Source organism: Chelonia mydas, chromosome 10 (assembly GCF_015237465.2).
Source record: "Chelonia mydas isolate rCheMyd1 chromosome 10, rCheMyd1.pri.v2, whole genome shotgun sequence".
NCBI classification, from domain to species: Eukaryota; Metazoa; Chordata; order Testudines; family Cheloniidae; genus Chelonia; species Chelonia mydas.
In genome coordinates, this window is record NC_051250.2 from 64256979 (window position 1) to 64280746 (window position 23768).

Sequence of the window (23768 nt, forward strand, 5' to 3'; positions counted from 1 at the left end):
ATTTATATTCCACTCCATTCTGTTTGAAAAAGACAATCTCACAAATTGCTCTACTTAAAAATGGACTTTAAAGATGCATACAATAAATAAAAAATAACCACTAAAATGATACTCAAAATAATACTATATCTATATACAGTTGTTTCAAAGAAGGTGGTGCTTCTTAAAACTGATCTACAAATCAGTTGCATTAAAGTATGCAACTATTTTCAGCATATAAATACTGATATAGTCTTCTAGAAAGACTCTTCACATTTAATTAGCCAGTTAATGAATGTATTAATTGTGCTGTCTCACATAATCCAAACATGCACAAGTTAACATCAATAAAGTCTATGTGAAACATTTCCAAAAGTATATACAATTGAACCTTTTAATTTCTCCTTTCTTGATTGCTATTAATGCTTTAAAAAGCACAAACATTAACTTATTAGATCTTCAGAATCAAAGAGCAAATAGCATAAATTACATTTAAACTCGGTCATGTTAACAAAAAAATAGAGGGTTTTTTTTCTTGGCCTTGATCTTAAAGGTCATTTGAACTCGTAAACATGCATTTCCAAATTAATTAATTAGAAACACAAATTAACTGCAGTTAAAAACAGTTTCATTTTTATTTCACTTATTCGCCATCCAAGTCTTTCCTGTCCCATCTTTACCAATTTGACATCCAACACAACTTACTTACTCACTAGATGTTTTATGTATAAGTTCTCTACAATGCCAGTTTCTGTCTTCATAAAAATCAGCATACTTGCTGCTTTCATAATTGGGGATTTTGATATACGGATCAAATGTGATATATCATGTGCAGAAGGTTAAAAAAAACAAAGATGTTTTCATATGTAGAAATGGAAGAAAATTCTGCCGTTATGAAACATTTCGTTTTTTTTTAAATACGCTTTAGAGGTGTTAAAAACAACATAAATTTTAAAGGGAAAGTGCTTACAATGCATAAGAAATAGATCCAATGGTGAATTTTGTCTTTGTCCACCTTTCCTGAGGAACTATACCTCCTCTATTTCTTTCCCTTTCTTTCCAGCATTTGAAGGCAGTTTTAAAAGGGGAGCAAGCAGGTTCAAAGCCATTGTGATACAGGTTTCATTCTTTACCTGAAAATGTCTTCTCGTAACATGCACATATGCCAATCTAGAGGAATAAGTGAGGGAAAAATGCATGGTAGCTGCTCTGCTGAAAAATGTTTCTGATGCCAAAACCCTCCTGCGGTAAAGGCTATAGAAACAATGGTACTTGTGAGTGGGGCTTTCATTCTTTAGTGGGAAGGCAGCATCCATAGCGACATTAGGAGGAGAGAGCTATTTGCAAAAACACCAGATGATGTTGGAGTGTTTGGTAATGGAGCCATATGCATAGGGCTTCCACAGTGAAAAATCTACACTTAAGAATCTTTTCCCATTGCTCCCTGGGCATTCTTGTCAGAGGACACCCACTTTGCATACACTGGTGGCCAATAAAAGACTATTGGTCACATAGGCTTCTTGGAGCTAAGGAGATGTCAGAAAGAAAGCTAGTGGGAAAGGTGTTTCAAAGTAGGTTAGGTCTGGTTGGATGCCAAAAATTAGGCTGCTCTGATGGTTGAGCTGGCAGTTCTTAGAAACAGCAAGGAACGGTTGGTGTCACATTCTCATCCTCCAAAAGTAGAAAAGTGTCAGGAAAGAGTCATGTTCTCAGCATCTTGGCTGCTAAGCTGATCAGAGAAATAAAAGAACTGATCCTGCACAATGCAGGAAAATGTGCCAGAATGTGTAAGTCCAAGATAAAAAAAAATGATGAGCAGAATATGGAGCACAGAAAAACTAATAAGAGCACCTTTTACTGACAAGAAATAATCTCTGCCTTCTAGCAGGAATAAGGAGGAAACATGTTCTAACCCCTGCTTCCTTTGGGCTCAAACGTCATTGGGATTTTAGGGGTTCTTCCAGAGGCATTAGGTCACATGCAAGCCCCTCTTCCACATGAGCTTTGGGAAGGGAAAACAGGGGCAGAGCCAGTCCTAGAAATTAGAGGCTACGCCAACAGGAGCAGGTAACCAAGCACCTCTTCATAGCTCCCAGGACATAGGAGACATCCTCACATTCTGCTGCCTTCACTTAAGGTTTTGGACATTTTCTGTTTGCTGATTGACTGCTTGTTTTGACTGCCTCCACCGCATCCTTCACAGTCCCTCAGCTGCCTTCTTCCTTCCCCATTCTGCTCTTTCCCTATCCTCATCTCTGCCCCTTCAATTTCACTCTTCCTATTCCTTTGTCTTTCCTGCTTCCTTAAGCCTATTAAGTCATCCCTTCATGCATCCCCCCTTTATCCCCAATCTGTAAAACATTAAAAAAAAAACAACAAAAAAACTCCCACCCATACCCTCAGAAGCACACAACAAAAAGGAACCAACCTATCCTTTATCATCCACTACTCTAATCATTCTGCTTATTTTTTGCATGCCCTTTTTTCATCCTGTGTCTGTGCAATTCTCAACACAATGGAGCACTGATCTCTGCTGGTGCTATTGTAAAACAGGTAATGGTAATAATACTGGTTGCTAAACACCTCATCATCATGTTGGAGACTACACTTTGGTACGTCTCCTCATACATTTATATATTCCACCTGGGGACTGTTCTTTTTTATCCTGGCCATTTGTGCGTAAGGATGCAAGCACAGAGACTAACAACTACTCAGTATGAGGCAGAGTGAATTACATGTACTTATTTTTATTCATGCGCAAACTTAACTTGTGGTGGCGTCGAAAAATGTTTCCTACATGGTAGGCCAAAGGCCAAAGAAACACTTCTCTTAAATAGAGAAGTATATTGAGCTGATGTCTAGTGAAGGTGAGACATAAGGAGTTCCTATCGACTTTTCTGGTTGTTTATATCAGAGATAGTAAGGCCAAAAGCTTCTTTCACAGAGTTGCTTCAATGGAATGTTATGGGTAGGTGCACGTGTGCCTCCCATATTTGTGGTGGGAAGTTGTATATGAGAATCCAAGCTGCAAAAAACACATTCACTACACAAACCGATGCTCTGCACATGGAACAGCTGCACTTTACAGTAATGCCAGCATCTGTTTTGTGGTTTGTAGGCATTTTGGTCTTGCAGAGTTGTTTTAACCTTGTTGACTCCTTAAGGTTTTTTTGCTAATTCATGGTAAATATTTTTTTCCACGTCTTGAACACAGTGGCTCATTTGTTCATTGTTTTCTACTTTGGCTCTGGCTGTTGGCCTCATACACATGGCAACACATATGACTGTGGTTGCCTTTTGCTCACCACCCATGTAGGTTAAGAGTGCACATTGATCAAGGATAGCCATAATAGATTAGATTATTTTTAATTTATTTAATGTAGATTCTACACTAAGAACTACTGGATCTCAATGTTTGGATTATTCTGAAATGGATCAGTATTGTTCTGAGAACATTTATGGGCAAAGCCATGCTCTGACCTAGGTTTTCAGATTGTAATACTTTCCTACAGAGAAAGATCAGGGAATGAGTCAAGAATGTAAATGTGTACTCTTGAGTCTTGGCCCATTGATGTTCTAAATCAGTATGCCCATAAGCTCATCCCATTTATTATGCAAGCTATTTGTTTCCTAGTACTGGCATAGTTCCAGTCCCACTGAAACCCAAATGTTTTGAACTTAAGGCAGTGCATCCTGATGTACTTTCCATTCATTGTCAGAGGTTTAATTTGTCCTTGCTAAAGTGGTTGAATGGGCTGCAGCCAACAATTATCATGCTGCCTTCCTGAGAAAAGATAACAGTCAGCATTAGTTAAGAGTGTAAATGATTTATTCCTTACATTGATAGAACATCAACTCCTGTACTGCAGAACATATCAAGCTATATGTGGAACACTGCCTGTGCAACCAGGGGGAATTGTTTGGAATTTTATGTTCATTTTATGCAAATTATACTTTCTTGTTTTCAATTTTATTTGTTTGTCCATTTGCAATTTCTTCCTCTTGCTAGCTTTAATTCTACTCCCTTCCCAGTCTCCTCTGGTGTCTTCTAAGGCAATTCAGCATTTACATGGTTCCTTTGGATGAAGCAATCCAAAGACAAAGTTTTGATTTCCATTCTCAAACAGATGACACACCTGTTTACTTGAAGAATAGTCACAATTGCTCCCTTCTTCAGCAATTTCAGTATGATTATATAACAAATTGAAGACACTAAGATAATGCCACTAAAATAATGAATTAAATACTGTACTACTCAAACTGAACAACCAGTTGCTGTTTCCAGATAGAAACAAGTGTAAAACCTTCCTCTTTCTCTTCCTCTCTTGGTGGATTCTCATCATTTCATATGAAGAGAAATTGAAAGGACTGGGATTATTTACCTTTGAAAAAAGATAAGTAAGAGCAGACAAAGTAAAAGTATGATATGGAAAAGAGTTGTTTCATAATACAAGGAGTCTTCTAATTAAATCAAAAGGCAGCAAATTCAAAACTGATAAAAAGAAATAAATTTTCACACAGTGCATAATTAAACTGTAGAACTCATTGCCACAGGATGTTGTTGAAGCCAAGAATTTAACAAGATTATTCAAAGCGGTATAAGACATTTATCTACATGACAAGAAGATTCACAGTACTAACAGTTAATGCTTAGAACATTTTTTGGAAGGGATATAAAACCCTATGCTTCAAGCCTTAGAGACTGGTTTAACTATTAGGTATGAAAAAGACTTATGTGGACGGATTTTTCCCACATCTGCCTCCTGTGTAGTTTCGTGCACGTTCCTCTGAAGCATCCGGTACTGGCTACTGTAAAAGTCGAGATACCACACAAAACTGATTTCAGGTCTGAGCCAGACTGGTAATTTCAAAGTTTCCTATGATTTTAAAGCAGAGAACTCAGTTCATTCTATTAATGTCCTGCATACCCTACTGAGCAAGCACTGCTTGTTTCCACAACTCAAAGTTAAATTCTGGTCCTAATGAAGTCAATGATAGTTTTGCTATTTACTTCAGTGGGGCCAGAATTTCACTCTTAATGTTTAAAACAATCTACAAACTTTTGTATGTTGAGTTGCCACTACTGACCCTTTTCCCCCGCATTGTCTGCTTGTATTGATCCTCTTCCTTCAAGCAAACCAGCCAATAGGAGTTCACATTTGAGATTAAAAGCCCAGATAGAAAGCAGCTCACATTTGCTACTTTTTTGTGCAGAGGGACCCTGAAATGAACAGAGACTCTTCTCAGCTTCCTAAGGTAAACTAGTCATCAAACATACACTAGAATGGATACCGTGAATATTCTTCAGTATCAGTGAGGAGTTTGCTTAAGCAAGGTTGTTTGATGGTTCTTCATACTGTCTCCCTTCATGACATAATATTGCTGTTTTGTCGTTGACCTTAATCATACAAACCCCTCAGGAGCAAAAGGCCTGTGCCTTCCCAAGTGCCCATAGTTCAGAAAATTGAGGCTTTTATAGCACTAGGAAGGAATGCAATCAATGGCCTTGCCCAATCCAGTCAAAACATGAATGTAGTTTTCTAAATTTCAGAAAGAGTTTGAGGTCAAAAGGTCAACCAGATCATCTCCTGTATATCACAGGCCACCAGCATCACCTACCACCCACACACTACACCCAACAACCAATTTTAGACCGAAGTATTACAGCCCACAGGAGATTAGACTATCATGTACCACAGACGAGAATAGGAGAGACCAAGACACACCGATGCCCAAGGCCCTCACAATGGCAGGGAAATGATTAAATGAGATATACCCACATAATCCTGGCAAGTATCCAACACCCACACACTGTAGAAAAAGGCAAAAACTCAACAAAGTTACTTCCAATCTGAACGCGGTGGAAATTCCTTCCCGCCTCCACATATGGTGATCAGTTAGATCCTGAGCATATGAGCAAGAATCAGCTGTCCAAACACCTGAGAGAGAGAATGCTCAGTGTCACCTTAGAAGCTGGCCTCCTTGTCTAATGCCTCATCTCCAGCTGTGGCTATCCCTGGTGCTTCAGAGGAAAGAGATTTAAAAAAAAAAAAACCCCGAAGACACCAGAGCGGGGAATCCTTTCCCGACACCTGCAGGTGGCCAGCTGAAACCCTGAAGAATGATCTTTTAGGAAACATAAAACTTAAACTGGAAGTAAGCCTCAGAACTGTTGAGCTCTGCCCCTTACCATCAAAACCAACCCTGTCATACAGTTGCAGTAATAAATCTGTCCAGTTTACTCTTAAAACTAATTACGTTGTTTGTTCCCAGAACTCCTATTGGGGAGGCAGTTCCAGAACTTCACCCCACTGATGGTTAGAAACTGTCTTCTAATTTCCACCCTGAATTTGTTCACGGCCAATTTATATCCATTTGTTCTTGCACCAACATTGTCCTTTAGCTTAAATAGCACTTCACCCCTATGGTATTTACCTCCCCTCCTATTGTATTTATAGAGAGCAATCATATCCCCTCTCAGCCTTCTTTTTGATAGACTAAACAAGCTAAGCTCATCCAGTCTCCCCTCATAAGATTGATCAAGGGATGGAAGGTCTTTCTACTAGTTCTTTTCTGCATCTGTTCCAGTTTAAAATCATCCTTCTTGAAGATGGGTGACCAGGGTTGAACATAGTATTGCAAATGAAGTCTTACAAGTGCCTTGTACAATGGCATTAATACTTCACTACCTCTGTTAGAAATTCCTTGCCTGATACACCCTAGGATCACATTTGCCTTTTTCATGGCTGCATAACATGTCATAGTCATCCTATGATCGACCCACACACACAAGTCTCTCTCCTCCTCTGCCACTTCCAACTGGTAAGCCCCTAGCTTGTATCAGAAATTCTTATTATTAGACCCTAAGTGCTTAACCTTGCACTTTGTACTACCAAATTTCATCTCATTTCTTTCACTCCCATCTGCAAGGCCATCTAGCTCTTCCTGTATAATATTCTGGACCTCCTCTGTACTGACGATGCTTCCCAACTTTGCATTATCAGCAAACTTTTCATTAATAAAAATATTTAATAAGATTGTTCCCAAGACTGATCCTTGAGGAACTCCACTAGTAGCCTCCCTCCAGTCCAATAATTCGCCTTTCAGCACAACTCACTGTCTTCTCCCCTTTAGCCAGTTCCTTATCCATCTTACAGTTCTTGTACTGATCCCCAGCTTTCCTAATTTAACAAATAATTTCCCATGTGGCACCATATCAAATGCTTTGCTGATGTCCAAGTAAATTAGATCTACTGCACTTCACTTATATAAAAAATTCAGTTATTTTCTCAAAGATGGAAACTGGGTTCTACCTTTAGTAAACCCATGTTGTGTCACATCTCCTTTACCATTCACCTCTATGAATTTAATTTTAGTCTTTCCTTCACAATTTGTTCTAAAGCCAAGCCTACTTCTGAAGTCAGACTAACAGGTCTGTAATTGTTCAGATCACTTTTTCTGCCTTTGTTAAATATAGGTACAATGTTAGTTATTCTCCAGTCACATTGTAGTACCCCCAAACAGACAGTTTTATTAAAAATACTTGCTACCAGACTAGCAATCTCTTGTGCTAGTCTTTCAGTATCTGGGACAGAAGTTATCTGGTCCCCATGATTTGAGTGCATTAAGCTCTTTAAAGGTTTTCTTCCACTTCAGATGTGGTAATTTGCATTTCTAGATACTCATTTCCATCAGCCATACTGCCTTCATGCATATGTTCCATATTATCATCCTTATTGAAGAAAGAAAAAGGAAAGAGAAAGGGGTAGGGTAAAATGAAATAAGAAAAACAGGATAAAAAATATTCCACTCAGAAAACTGGTTGACTGATGTCTCCTAGTTTCCTTAGGAAAGCATGGAGTAGCATAACACCAGTCATAACTGAATTACTAATAACTAAAGTTGGTCAGGAATATTTCACCAAAACATTTTTTTTTAAATAGAACATGACAATTTGTTGAAACCTAAACTTTTTGCAGAGAAGTATTGGTCTCAACAACACTTTATCAGGAAAGGCTTCTCAGGTCGAGGATGGAAAAAATGAGAGAGAGAGAGAGACTACTGCACTGCAGAAATAGCCAACAGCCCAGTGGATAGGGCCCTCATGTTAGATGTGGGAGACCCAGATTCAAATCCCTGTTCTGTCTCGTTTGGAGCAACGACTTTAATCTGGGTCTCCACATTCCAGGTGAGTGCCCTCACCACTTGGCTATTTTGGGGCGCTCTCTCTCATTTTTTCATGAAACATTTATAATTCTTGGTTTTGTTTGTATCAGACCGAAACAAAATTTTGTATTTTTCTGCTAAACAGATTTCTTGTCTTCTGCCCAGCCCCACTAATAAAAAACAACTGAAGCATGAACATCTTTCAAAGAATTCAAAAAGGGCCACTGTATCTCTAACTGCAGATTCTTAGATTTATGACAAAAGGCAAGAGGAAAGACCTGCTTGGTACAAGCCATTGTCCAGTTGGCCCATCTACTACATAATTCCACTGCCATATATCAGGGAGGAGCTGTGGCCATGTTACTACTGCAGCCCAAATCTTGCTTTATTGGCCACGCTGAAGTTGCAGTCCAGATACCCAGAGACAGACAAGGAGTCTGCTCCTCCAGGGCCACTCGCATATGGCTGACACTCAGGGTATATGCTCGTTATCAGAATTTCACCGTGACTAAATATCTGTTCTTCAAATGCTGAATATGACATTTTCAAACATTCACAATTCTGTTCATTTTTCAACCAGTCTTGTTTTAACTTAGTCATGGATATATGCTACTCTTCAATGAGGAGTGTTTCCACGTCAAATTTCAAATTCTGCCGTTTTTGAGCTATCCATGTTGAAAAGAAATATGGCAACATTTTAGAGAGAGAAAGGTGTTTGTTTTCTTGTACATGGACATAACAGAAAAACTGTGGAAGGGCTTTTACTTAAAATTAGCAAAAATGTTCACCTTTGGATGGAGACTAAGCATGGAAGGTGAAATGAAGATGTTCTCAGCATGTGAAAATATATAATACACACATGTGCATCCATGCAGCTAATGTAGTTACTGCATATACTGCAGATTTCAGATTAATATTAAAACTCCACTACACCATGGCTGGAATAATTTGACAGATGCTAAATTTATGATCCTAATAGTTACTTGCATGTGAAAACGTTTTGCTATGCTTGTGATTTTTGTCAAGGTATTAAAATCATTGCCATATGCAGGGAGACATATTAACCTCATTTTTAAATTAAAAACATTCATGCTGAATCAGTGACAAAACTGACCAAGCTTAAACTTTTTATAAAAGTTTTGGGGGTTTTAATTACATTTTGAAAACTCTGTTAAAATTTGTAACCTAATATACTGAATTATTTAAAAATATTTTAAATTTTTAAGTCCACCATATATTATACTATTTTTAAGTCCACATTAATATATAGTGGCATATCAGTGTTCTATTAACATACAAGAATACAGTGCATGCATATTTGTTTTTGGTTATGTGGATGTGGTATATATAAACATAACACATGGGCATATTATGCAAAGTATGTGCACATTGTATTTACATCATTATCAATACATTATATATAAAAAGGTGTCAATATTTTGTTTATAATTTATTCTCTAATAGTTGAAACAATGTCATAGAAATATACACCTATTAAGAGTATCTAATGACATAATAATAGATGCCATTAGAATCTTTTCATGCATATATTTCCTGCCAGTACGTAACTTTTATAAATGCCTGTAAGATACGAAAAGCAAAACATGTTTTTATCAAAGATTCATAAAAAAAATCATTACCCTGAACCTTGCTCAGAAATTTTAAATTGAACTAAAAAACTGAATTTAAATAATACAAAAATGTTAGATGGTAAAATCAACCATTGGAATGAAATCTACTTCCACTATTGTGGAATCAGTATCACTTGAAATTCAAGTAATGGCCTGTGGGGGGAAAGACGAAAGTTGTAAGTTCTTTCCTAACGTAAGAATTCTGGACTCAAACCTGCAAACTGTTACTATTGCTCATATACTTTGTTCTAAGTAGAGTACTACAAAGTGACTCTGCTTATGAGAAAAAAAATATATGCTTTTTTTAAATGTTCTGCACGGGACTGACTCTGCTCCAACTAAAGTCAGTGGTAAACTCGCATTCATTTCAATGGGAGCATAGTTAGGCCAATGCTGAGCACTTTTGTAAATCTTATCCAGTAGTTACTGTATGCAGAACTAATCCTTACGTTTTTGGGCTCCTAATCAGGAAAGCACGTAAGAACATGCTTAAATCCGTCCCTATGTAAGAAAACACTGATATGGGGTTATTGACTTCAATGGGACTAAGCACATTATTAAGCACTTTTCTGAACAGGGATGATTTCCTGACTGGAGGCTTTAAGGTACTATTTGTTGAAAAAGAGAAAAACATCTTAGATTATTTTTAAATTGTTTGACGTCAAGAAAATAATGAGCAGCTTATTTTATGTGGTATAGCACTGCTACCCTTCTTGATTTTCAAAGGATGGTTTTAGTTTTTACAGAGCTATACTGTGTCTTTTGAGCTACTGTCCAGGACCTTAAAGCATCCAAAAACATTTGAGGCCACCACAGTTTCACATCCTAATGAGCCATGTCGAACCATCCAGACAGTGTCCAGCTACGATAGGAGGACAGGAGACACTGGATGTGCTTTAATTAGACCACAACTCTACTCTTAAATATCAGGGACTAACCATCAGATAAAATTTTACAGTGCAGGTAATTCCATAATTCTTACCAAATACTTTTGGGGCTGCCATCAGCCTTCCCCCTTTCTCATATCCTGATCCAAGCCAACCCGCTGCTCTCCCCTTGTATGGGGTAACGGGGGCTATAAAGGAGTGGTGGGGATTGACTCCTCTCCATACCAGTTGTAGAAGCCCAACCCCCCTTTCTCTGATTCTTTAAAGAATACCTCCTTTAAATCCTTTACTAGTCCATTTTATCTGATCACCATGTCCATTCCCTGCAGAATACATGCATAGGACATTTGCCACAAGCTTACATAATGAATTGCGACAGTATAGCCTAATGCCCCTTTCCTAACCTAATAGGCCCCTAACCTGCAATAGGGAAGGCCACCCTTTCCCCACCCCCAAAAAACCCAAACCAAAACAACCAAACCCACATCTTGCCTACCCCAATCTGATGGTGAGAGAAAAATTCCTTCCCGCCCCCTTGAGAAAGAAGTATCTAGGGTAATGACTGCAACAGATCATGAGAAAACCTGTATTTTAACTACTTACATGAGTGGGAGGCTGAGTGCTGCTCACTTGCTCCAGGTAAAAGAGGTCTGGACCCCATCCGGTCACCTGTGGGAGAGAGGACAAGATGTCTGCTGACCTGGTCTGGCTGACTTCTCTCTACTTTTTATGTGGAACAGGTAATCTTGGAGGCAGGGGAGGGCTTTAAAAGGGCAATGACCCCTTTCCTGTGAGCAGGTGGAAAAGTCATCTTTGCAATTAAAGGGGGGCAACTCACCTTCTTTGTCAAACCAAACAAAGGTTGGTTATTTAATGTGTGGTGAGGGCAATTGAAATCCTAATGGCAAAATGTCTGTAAAGTTTTTTCTGGGTTATCCTAATTATTCTTTACATGACACACCCATGAGTGTTCTCCCCTGATAGAGAGAGATCTGATAATATAACAATGCAGTATGATTTTCTTTTTCCTAGTTGGCAGTAGATTTTTTGTGACATCTGATTTTTGCTCACTGCAAGAGTGTGTGTTTGTTTTAGGGGGAAATAGAAGGATTGGGGGAGTTTGCCAGTTTTTCTGCTGACTAGTTCAGTTTTCTGTGGATATATTACTCTGGATTAAGCACTCGGTCTACTGCAACTCACAGTTGAGTATTTGCTCATTATGTAATTCCTGTAACACCAATGACACACACATACACACACCGTCATCCATCCAGTGCTTAATTTGTAATGAAAGAGGTGCCATGGCTCAAGCAATTTTTTTACATTCATAATTGATGCAGCAAGCCCAGAGCTATGAACTGCCAAGCCTAGAGATGTCAGGGCTGAGCCCTGGCACAAATTAAGTATTGCATCCATCAGATGATTGGTATGTAGTATCATGCATTGTTTGACTAAGGGTACCTCTACACTGCAGCTGGGAGAGAGCTTCCCGGCTCAGGTAGACAGACAAATGCTAGCTCTGCTAAATCTAGTGGGCTAAAGGTAGCAGCGTAACCAGGGGTAGCACAGGCAGCAGCTTGGGCTAGCCAGCCGAATACAAACCTGCCTGGCCACCCTGGCTATGTACTCGGGCAGATAGTACAAGCCCCTGCCTGTGCTACTCCTGGCTACTCTGCTGCTTTTAGTATGCTAGGTTGACTAACATGTCTGTCTACTCAAGCTGGGAAGCACACTCCCAGTTACATGTAGACGTACTCTTACAACAGGCAATATCTAGCAAAAGGAAACATGAAACAACAACAAAAGCTATAGTCCTCTTCTCAGCTGAGACTGTGGGGGGCCTCTAGTCTCCTGTAGCCATAGATAGGGCCTGCTTGTCCTCTTACAGACTTCTGTTCCAGTCACAGGAGAGTGTACTCTCAGCTCTCTTTTGGTTGCAGGCTCCTTCATGCACCTTGGGCCTTCATGTATATCATGCAGCCTGGAATCATACCCAATCACTAGATGCTGTCCAGCTGGGTCAGCTGATTACCAGCACCCACCTGCTGGACTTCCATCCAGAACAGGGCTGACTACTCCTTGCCCTCTTGGCTCTTAAAGAGAGAGCACTCTGTTACATTATATGTGAGTTAATCTTGAGAGGGAGGCATGTTCTGAGCATGGGACTGAGAATCAGGAACTCCTGAGTTCCAGTCCTACTCTTACACTAACTCCCTCTGTGGTTTTGGGGAAATCACTTATCACAGTCTTCTACTGGCAATAAAGATACTTTATTCTTCCCAACACCTTGTGATGTAAGAGTAGATAGTGCAGGTAAAGTCTACAGTCTAGGACACCACTGCACAGGAGCAGAACATCTTCAAAAAAGTAACATTCAAAGACTTAACAATGTCCCTGGCATTCCACAGTCTCTGTGGATCAGGGGGTAAAAGATTTCTGAGATAGGATCCTAATTATTTATTATATAAACTATGAGAGCCATGTAATAATAAGCCAAAGAGTGCTTAATATATTTTTAAAATAAGAACCCTAATTTATCTCTTTTTCCTCAACCAAAGTAAATGTATTGAATTTTATTTACTAAAAGAGGATTTTCAGGAAATAAGAAGCAAAACCACATAATTTATTAATATAACTAATCTGCAACTGACACTACCTTTTTACACATTTATAGGGTATAATTATAAAAGCTAGGGTTTTATTCAACAAAGTCCTTCAATTCTGGCAAGGTAGGCTGTATAAAATGGCTCAGCATCCCCAATAACTTTACATAATTCAGGAACCAAACCAGTAATGCCAAATTCTGACCTTGGATACCTGAATGCAAGTCCCAGTGACTTCAGTGGGAGTCATGCACACACATTCCAGGGTAGGATTTAGAGATATTATGATTATTTGTTTTGTCATATAATTCTGATTCCTGATTCTTTGACTATTCTCTCAGGATTCCAAGCAAGATGATGGCATACCCCAATTTACTTGAAGGCTGCCAGACAGCATACAAGTATGAGTTTGGCATGTGTCAAAAAAAAATCAATATAATGGTGAATTTCATCACAAAATTAAGAAATAATGGGCTAAAAATTTCAAATTCAGAAATTCTAAGTTTAATGCAGTATCATTTTCTTAGACTACAGATTTTAGCATCTTCCCTTTTAAAAGTAATATTATTTCCCACTATATGCTGCTCTTTGACAGCCTGTGGATCCCTGGTTTTGTACCTATGACCCTCACTCTTGACCCTGTTATTCATCAGTTGTCCCCTGTAATTATTTGAATCCTGGGTTCAGTAGCTCCTCTCCTTCGGCTGAGGGAGGGGTCTTCAGACACAGTCAGGCTTGTGCCCGCCCACCTCTCCACTTTTCAACAGGTACACTATCTTAGCCATCAATAGCAGTTTACTCAGGCATGTCTACTCTGTTCTGCGAAGTTATTATAAATCCTTAACTCATTTTCTTTCCACACAGATAAGAAATGTCAAACATATATTTGATTGGCTAGATGCAGGCCAATCATCTGCTTTGAATACTCCACTGGAGTTTCAAAACCATGAACTTTAAAGTGAAAGTTAATACAATTTTTGGTGAGCTTCACTTTGAAGTTGTTTGGCTCAAATCCTTTTTGCAATGCTTGCACGCAGAGTGAAACTTGTTAAAAACTTGAAAATTTTACTTGAAGTTTGGTAGATTCTACAATGGAGTAGAGAAGTATCAGAGAACAGATAAAAGAACAGAGGAGCACAGTGTAAGGGAAGAGGCATTAGATCTGGTGGTAGGAAAAACAAAAGGAAGAAAGTATACAGGCTGGGGATGGCATGGAAGCAGAGTGGGTAGGAGGCAACAGACTAAAGAAGCAAAAGGGAAGAGTAAAGAGTAGAAGGGCAAGAGAATCTAGAAAAGGGCATATAACAGGGAGATAAAGTAGCAGAATGACACCAGATTATAAAAAACTAACAAATCAAAAACCACAACCACAGCCCACACATTCTCCCTTCCCCCTCCCCCACTTCACAAAAAATGAACATAAATTTGTAAACAAAGATAAAATTAAATGGAAGTCTGGCTTGGGAGGGAGGTCTGCATCCTTCAGGTGAAAAACTCACACTATGGTGAGGACAATGTGACATTAACACTCCTGAATTACTGTAGTGATGATAGATAATACTGCCAGTGCACAGTCCTTATACATAAGTGGATAGGTATGAGGATGCTGTACCATCAATCAAGAATGATCTTTGGGAAAGAGGTGGTTAACTTGGGTAAAATGCTGCCTGTCAAAGACATAAGGTTACACCCTTAATCTTCTCTCTCTCTTGCCCAGCACACTTTGGTTAGGTACTGAATTCTGAATGGAACTGGCTGAGCTAGAAAGACCCCTCTGTAGAAAGAAAGTCACAAGAGGAAGTTAGGTAGCAACTGTTCTGAGGATGGCCTCATATCAGAAAAGGTGTGGCCCAAACTCAAAAGTACTATATTCTTTAAACTATTAAAATGCTTAAATTTGAAAACTACACAGTGTACTCTGAATCCCATATTTTTGATCAACAAAGAGTATTTTGTGTTACACTAGTAACTATGGATATTTGTTAATAGCATCTATCAGTCAACACAAAATTAAGACAACTCCAAATTTTCTGGGTTAAAGATATTTGAATAACAAAGTTTTGATAGTAGCTTTTGATTATTTATCTTCAAATGCAGATATCTTTACAGTTCCTGTCAGTTTTCAAAGCCTGTAAAGGTCAAGCAGGTACTTTATCTTCCTTAAGACACTGTGGTCTGTTTTCCATCATTTGCAAGTTCTAAGGTTTATGCTTCTTCAAGGAAGTGACACCGGTAAAATTCTCACAAATCTTTTAAATGTGGTCTTTAAAAATTCTGTGAATCTTGGCTAAACCATGTATATTTCTTTCAACTGGAAACCTGAACCAGAGAAATTTTAAGAAAACAGTCTGATTCTTAAAAAATGCAAGTACAGTTTAGAATAATATGGTGAGTGGGAAACATAGCACTAGAAACTGACATGCAGAGTTAGTTGTGAGCGGGTGTGAGTATACATATACAGGAGATGTTTTAAAGAGAAAACCATGATCTAGTCTGCACTCCACATGTGTAACGACATTAACTTTTTATTTTAATAACCACTCTCACCAGTTTAGGATTTTAAATAAAACCAGAAGTATTGTAGAATCATTAAGACAAACAGTCCTCTTTGGTTCGACTGTAGAAGCAAATGAAAAGTTTACAGACCTCAATGTGTTTCTTTGCAGGTATTCTGGAAATAAGAACAGTGGCAGTTGGAGTAGTGGCAATTAAAGGTGTGGAAAGTGAATACTTTCTAGCAATGAACAAGTCTGGAAAACTCTATGGAAAGGTACTGATAATACTGCAAAGAACTTACACTATGGAAATATACACTTTTGTACATTTTCTGCTGATTTTTACATAACATCTGTGCAGTTTGTGTAAATTACTGCTAGTAAGTGGAAATGTATTGCATCTTTATCCAATGGCAATGGTGGATTCTTATGCCTGGTTATAAAAGCTAAGGATTAAATCCCTAATCTTGTTTTAGTAAAAATCTTCCTCTTGTTAAATATTTCAGCTGCTAAGGGAGGATATTCAAAGCTAAAACATAAAATATGTTAGTTAAGACTTAAGAGACCTAAGTAATTTATTGAGTATTTTAATAACAAATTATATTTATTATATGGTATATGTTCTTCCTCCAGCTTCCCCAACCCGATTATGTATTTAAAGAACAAAAGTGCTAATTTAATGCTATGCTATCATTCACTCTTAACAGAAAGTATGCAACGAGGACTGCAACTTCCGAGAACTGATTGAAGAAAACCATTACAATACTTATGCTTCAGCAAACTGGACAAACAAAGGGAAAGAGATGTTTGTGACATTAAACCACAAAGGTGTCCCTATGAAAGGTAAAAAAACAAAGAAAGAACACAAAGCATCCCACTTTCTTCCTTTGGCAATATCCTAATCATATATGATCTACAGAGAACTAGTTCCAGCAGGAAGATTATTTTTAAAGAGACTGAACAAGTAATCAAGAGAGGCTGGAATACTACTGAAAAACTGAACAAGCTGGACTTGCGCATTTATGTTTATTTTAAAGAGACTTCATTAAAAAGATTTGAAAATATACACAAAATCAGATTTAGTAACTAAAAGTTGTAAAAAATTGTAAAGAGTTGTACAATCATTATGTTAGTAATAGTAACTGGGTAGTTTCTTAAATTAATTTACCCTTAAGAGCAATTCATGACTTGATTATCTGATGATATTTTATTTAAAAACCTATCTGCTTATTAAACATGGCTGCTATAATAATAATAAAGCAGATGATAATGTAATGTAAAATATGTCAGACTTTAAGGCTGCTGGAATGATTTGTCAGATTATCAAGTCAATACTAAATGTGGAGATTGAGCAGTATTTTAAATAGTTCCCAGAGAAACTGATAAACTATACATAAACTAGGATCAGAAAAAAACCTTAAATCTTATAAATTTGTTACTGTCATATTGAGATTAAAAAAGCTTGTTTGGAAAATTAAGGTTGCACCACTACAAAATGTCAAATGTATTAACAAGATCAAATACCTAATGCTGCTCTAAAAGATGTTTCAAAATAGTGTATGTAAAATAATAGGGAATAGGGAATAAATAAAAATGTACTTCATCTCACTTTCCACAAAATAACATTTTATATAACGACGAAGTAAAAATTCAGACATCTTAAGGTTTTTTATGTAACATAACCTATCTTTTGTATAATTCCTGTTAGGGCATATGGCTTTTAATATTGTTTTTCCACCGTTATTCATGCTTTTTCTGTTGTTACAGCATTAAACTTTATTTTAAGTTATATTTGAACTTTATTGTTCTAAGTTATTTAAGTTGATGTTATTTATAAAAAAAAACTTATTAAGCTGCATCTGTTTCATATGCTTTTAATTCCAAAGGAATAACAAAATGGTCTGGCTGAGCTGCATTGTTTTTTTTCTATGACCAGACACACAGTCTAGTACACAAGACTCTTGCCAACATGCACTGGATGGCAGACAAAAATGACAGCCTGCAGCAATTCTTACAAATGAAGTCTCACAGGGAACAACCCAAAAATGTAAAAAAATCTTTTGCCACATACTCCTGCCAATTAAGTTTAATAGCATTCCCAGAGTTACAGCAGATATAGAAAAGTTGTAGCTCTGATAGATATTGGGCTACTTCCTCGGTTGGTATAAATCAGCACTGAGTTCTATGGAGCTACACCAATTTACACCAGCTGGGGTAATGGTCCAGAAAGTCTAGCCAATAACAATGAAACCTCATGACACTAGAGATTTAAATCCTCTATCCACAGATGTAAATAGTTCAATAACTATTGCCACATGAATAGTTCAGCGTCTCTACTTTAATTCTTGCCCTCGCTCTTCAGACTGGCAACAAATTTTCCAGTTAATATTATATGAGTACTTGTTTGCTATAGGAAATGGACAGAGATCACCAAATAATTACACTAAAAAGCAGCTGTTAGACAATCACTATTAACCTTGGATAGATTCAAAGCAGTTTCCAATGGAGTTAAAAGCTCAATTTTCCACTGCAGACTCTTGAGGTGCATCTACATTAGGGCTTTTGCCAGTATAGAAATGTTTTTTTAAAAAAAAAAATCACATCCTTAACCAACATTACCGTACTAGCAAAAGTTTCTAAAATAGAACTGGCCTAGGTTAGTTCACGTTTTGAAAGCAAAAAATGAAACCCCACTAACATTGTTTGTGTTTAGCTACTCTATTGAAGCTGGATTTAAAATGCAACCATACGCCAACATGCTTAAAATTAAATCCAGAATCAGAGTTGGCTTTTCTAAAGATTTTATGATTAGGTAATTCAAACAGAGAGCAGTAAGATCAAATGTTTCTTAAACATTGTTGATAATTTTTATTTGCAATTTTTATATTTGCCTTGCCTATTGGGCTGACATTGTGACACCTTGAACTGTCTGTATATGATCAAGGATCAGAAGAGGCTGAGTATCTATGTTTATGTTGCAAAGAAGACTGCCAGCTTATAAGGAAAGATGATCAAGATAAAACAAAAACATTTAAAATTGCAATGTAATTAACAGGCCAGATCATACTCCCTTTGATCCATGCACAGAGGATCATTCACACACGGATCATCACCTTTATCTGCGTGGGGAAACTACCTAGCCCAATGTTTGTTAAACGTCTGAACAGAAAAAGTATTATAAAATGATAAATACTATTAGCATGGAGAGGTGAAACGTCATTTTTCTATATGGACTAGCCTACCTGTTTGATTTTAAGGGAATTCGGCATGTGGGGTTGCTGTAGAATGAAGCAGCGTGTGACTCCATACTCACAGCCACTGTTCTCAATCAGAACCACTGGATATGTGAACTTTTGAAAATCTGGCCATGCCATTTAGGTGCCTAAATAGGAGATGAGCTCTTTTAAACATATGCACCCATAAGTAATTTCATACTCATACTTTTGGAAGAGACAGATTGTAAATTCTCAGTTATTAGATTTGCTTTTCCAATCAGATAAAATTAGATTTTAAAATTAACACTATAATTGCAGTTACATTTTAAAAAGATTTTAAATCACTGACTAATAATTAACTATTCTGGACCAGATTGTGTCCCCAAGATCTTCATGGATATCTTTCCCCCGGCCTTGTGATTGGACTAGTGTTAGGCGTAGGTGGAGCCTGGTAGATGCACACTGTCCCCTCACCAGTTCTACAGAGATTACCTGGGAAAGTTAATACAGTCTGGGCTGCATTAATTCTCATGTGAATCCCTGTCTGTGGGATCCACCTTTAAGGGCAGTTCTGAGGGACAACCGAGGCCAATCTGTTTCTCTGGTATTATGGCTCTTTAGGTTGCCATGCTACAAGAGTGCATGCATGGGGGGGCGGGGTGGGAGTCGGGGGAGAGTTACCAGGGCTACAGAGCCAGTGCAGAGCTATATGGGTTTCTGTAGATCCCTTGGGATTTGGGTCTACAGCAGTGGTTCTCAACCTCTTTACCATTGTGGGCTACATATGTGGACTACATCCAATACTACCTTTATGGCCCTGAGGATGTCACATGGGCTGCAGCTCTGTGCTGATTGGGGCACAAGTGGCCCGTGGGCCGCAGGTTGAGAACCACTGGTCTACAGACTTCTCTGAGATGCACACAAAACTCATCCCCCCAGATGGAATGATTAAAAACAAACTGCTCAAGGTGATCCTTGCAGAGTTTATTTTCCCTTAACTCTGTCCCACAAAGTTTACTGTGTGGAGAGATCCAGTCCTCTGTTGTTTGAAATCAAATTACTTTAAACAATTTTCTGTAATATTAGTGCTCATGTATTTTAAAATCTTTCCTGTCTTTTCCACTATAAGAATAGAATTGGATGTGTTCCAAGGGCTATGATATATATTTATGTACTATTTCTAACATTTTCCTGACATTAATGTGTAGAGAGCATCCCATGAAGTTCTCAATTCTGTCCAAGTTCAAGTACTTTATAAAACACATTATTTCAAATTCATTTGTACTTTAGCAATAAGAGCCAAAACTATCAAACCATCTACTAAAGAAAAAATCAGACTATTCAAAACTAATTTACCAGAATAAGTCATCTAAGTTAGTATTTTTATTCTACAGTATAAAATAGACTTTTGGAACCAACCTTTAATCAAGGGTCAGTGATAAACACATGCCAAGTGCTTTGTTCTCTGTAGTGGTGCACATACATGATGTATGGAAACTTAGTGAGGTTAAAAAAAAGTCTGTGCTGGGTTACCAGGATGCCAAAATTTATGAGGTGACATTTGTACCTATCATCCAAATTACTCTGCCAGACCCTCTGATGCAGAACCCATTCAACAGCATATGAGGATGCAGTAGACAGAAGTGCTGTGTTGCCTCCCTAGGTGGAGCTATGGTCATTGAAGATGTTTTAGTGCTTCAAAAGAGCTCAGCAGAATAGAAACTGTCTGAACGGAGTCATATATGGGAGTGACAACAGGGAATCACAGATAGGATATAAGCCAGAGATAATGGGTAAAAAAAGTGATAGTTTGTGCAAAGAAAAGGGAAGGGAAATACACCATTGTTATGGGGGAGAAAGGGAGAGAGATAGCCCAGGTACAAAGGGAAGGAAAGAGTCTACACAGGTGGAAGAAGAAAACAACAATAAGGGGCGGGGGGGGGGAAGGGCAGAGATTATGGGAGAGTAGAGAAGAAATAAACAAAATAAAGAGACAAGTGTTAACAGATACAACCAGAAAAAATAGAAGATTGATAAAATGGAAGAGGAAAAGAACAATAAAACAGAAATGGAGGAATAAGAGGGATAATAAAGGATCAGATCCTCAGGTGGGCTGTGGTCACTTTGTGCTGCCCTGCTGTCATACTTTGGATGCAAAAGCTGAGTAAGTGGTTCAGGGAGGATCACCCCAATTGCAAGGGTGATCCTGTAGCAGCATAGAGCCAGCGCAAGGCCTTATATTCCGCACTGCTCTCCTTGCTGTCAACTTAGCAGAGAAGAGCAGTGTGGTTACTGAAAAGGGGCCATGACTGGGAAATCACTGTTATGTCTTTCTCCTGGGTTTGGCCTTCAGCTCCTTATGGCCTTTACAGGCCAGTCTAACTTAGAGCAGTCCTTAGGTTGCTCTAACCCAGGGCACAGTGGAAAGCATGCACAGTGAAGCTCATAGATCAGGGCAGCATAATTGGGAACTTTACACTGTCTCCTAACTTCCATTCTATATTATGTAAGTACCTAAGGATCAGATCCTTAAAATCCATCCCACAAGAAAATATACCTCTCGTCAGTCTCAAACCTGAAAAATGAGTTTGGATCTTAGAAAGTGGCAGAGGTAATTAGCCTAAACTGACCAAACCAAAGGTAAGAAGACCTAAAAATGTAAGGATAGAAAGACAAAGGAAAAGAAGAAGGAATAGCTGTCAGATTTCTTTTGGTATTAAAATATTTTCAATTTACTCTTTTTCAAATATTTTTGACGACAATCCTCACATCAATCCCAGTATACAATTGTATTGTATACAATTGGGGTGCAAACCCTTCTGTCAATCCAGCTTCTTCCCTTGTCATCTATTCTTCCACTCCCACTTCTGGCACCTTTTCAATATAAATTAAGTGCAGTTCTAGTAAATGTACCTATCTGTAGTTTAGTGCTTTACTGCTGAACTGCACTAAGAACCCAAGCTGACTACCAACACGCAACTAAATATGGCTAGCTACTTGTTATTACACAAACACCTTCTAGAACTACTACCTGGTGCACAACTAATTCCAAGACAATTGTTCCAGCCTGCACTGCACTTCTACTGGCAGCAGGAACTCTATATGTAAGGGAGGGGAAGGGATGGCAAAGTTTGACCAAGACTGGTCTTAAATAGAGAAAACCGGAGCAAAAAATGGGAACTAACTGGTGTCAATACTGTCATCTCACCAGGCACTGAAAGTATGAGTATGCTGTTAATATATCCCAGAATTAAATTTGCCTTTTTCGCAATTGCATCACACTGTTGACTCATATTCAATTTGTGATCCACTGTAACTCCCAGTAGTACTGCCTTGGCAGTTATACCCCATTTTGTAATTGTGCATTTGATTTTTCCTTCCCAAGTGTAGTACTTTGCAATTGTCTATATTGAATTTCATCTTGTTGATTTCAGACCAATTCTTCAATTTGTCAAGGTCATTGTGAATTCCAATCCTGCCCTTCAAAATGCTTTCAACCCCTTCCAGTGTGATGTCATCCACAAATTTTATAAGCATATTCTCCACTCCATTAACCAAGTCAGTAATGAAAATGTTGAATAGTATCAAACCCAGGACAGACCTCAGCAGGTCCCCACCAGATACATCCCCTCAGTTTGACAGTGAACCACTGAAATTACTCTTTGAGTACGGTTTTTCAACCAATAGTGCACCCAATTTATTATAATTTCATCTAGATTATATTTCCCTAGTTTGCTTACTAAAATCAAGACAAATCACATCTACTGTTTCCCCACTATCCACTAGGTCAGTAATAAAAAAAGGAAATTAGCTTCTTTTGGCATGATTTGTTCTGGACATGTTGGCTGTTATTTATCATCCTATGATCCTCTAGATGCATCCGGTAGCCCAGTGAGCTAGCTTGCCTTTATTATATGCACTGCTTTGCATTATATTCTGCTTTGATGTGATGGTGATGGGGAAGACAATGGCTAACATTTCAGGTTGTTCTACAAGGGATGGTGTGAGTATATGGATGTGCAGATGGACATTCTGTAGTAAGCTCTAGCTAAGTTGGGGTGTTTGTGACTGTACTTAATGTATTAATAAACTATATTTGTAAACATAAAAGAGTTCCTATAGTGTGAGTGTTGCAACTGTGCACATCGGGGTTTCCAACTATATAATAATTTAAATAATACTGGGCCTGATCTAGGGACAAGAACCTGTCAACCCTCAAAGTGATAATTGGGGGATTCTTAAGTAATCAATATAATTAATACATAATCTAAATATCAGGCAACAATACACACTGATTAAGTGTTAATTTGTTCCAATATCTTTCCAGATATCGAAGTTAGGCTGACTGGTCTTTTATTCCCTGGGATCTTCTTTGTTCCCCCTTTTAAAGACATGTACTGTGTTAGCCCTTCTCCAGTACTCTGAGGCCTCACCTGTCCTCCATGGATTCTTGAAGATAATCACTAATTGTTCAGAGATTGCTACATCTAGATCCTTAAGCTTCACTGAAGGGTGAATTTTGTCAGGACCTGCCCAGTTGAAGACATCTAACTTATTTAAATATTTTAACCTGTTCTTTCCTTATTCTGGCTTGTGTTCCTTCCACTTTGTTGTTAATATTAATTGTGTTACACATCTGGTTACAATTAACCTTTTTAGTGAAAACTGAACTAAAATAGGCATTAAACCCCTCAGCTTTCTTGGTGTCATCCATTGTTAGCTCTCCTTCCCCGCTAAGTAGTGGATCTACACTTTCCTTTGACTTTCTCTTGCTCCTAATGAGTTTACAGAA

The 23768-nt window shown here is 38.1% G+C and overlaps 2 protein-coding genes across 8 annotated transcripts in view; one reads left to right on the plus strand and one right to left on the minus strand.

Moving 5' to 3' along the window:
- The window catches only part of FGF7 (fibroblast growth factor 7), a 67547-nt gene extending 44477 nt beyond the window's left edge, over positions 1-23070 (plus strand). For all 3 annotated transcript variants that reach the window (XM_043523337.1, XM_037909918.2, XM_007066807.4), the window contains exons 3-4: positions 15933-16036; positions 16469-23070. In XM_043523337.1, the coding sequence (XP_043379272.1) occupies positions 15933-16036; positions 16469-16663 (299 nt within the window). In that variant the 3' untranslated portion in view covers positions 16664-23070. The remainder of the gene's footprint in view (positions 1-15932; positions 16037-16468) is intronic.
- Positions 1-23768, minus strand: part of FAM227B (family with sequence similarity 227 member B) — a 218353-nt gene that overhangs the window by 152414 nt on the left and 42171 nt on the right. For all 5 annotated transcript variants that reach the window (XM_043523330.1, XM_043523331.1, XM_043523333.1 and 2 more), the window contains exon 10: positions 11267-11332. In XM_043523330.1, the coding sequence (XP_043379265.1) occupies positions 11267-11332 (66 nt within the window). The remainder of the gene's footprint in view (positions 1-11266; positions 11333-23768) is intronic.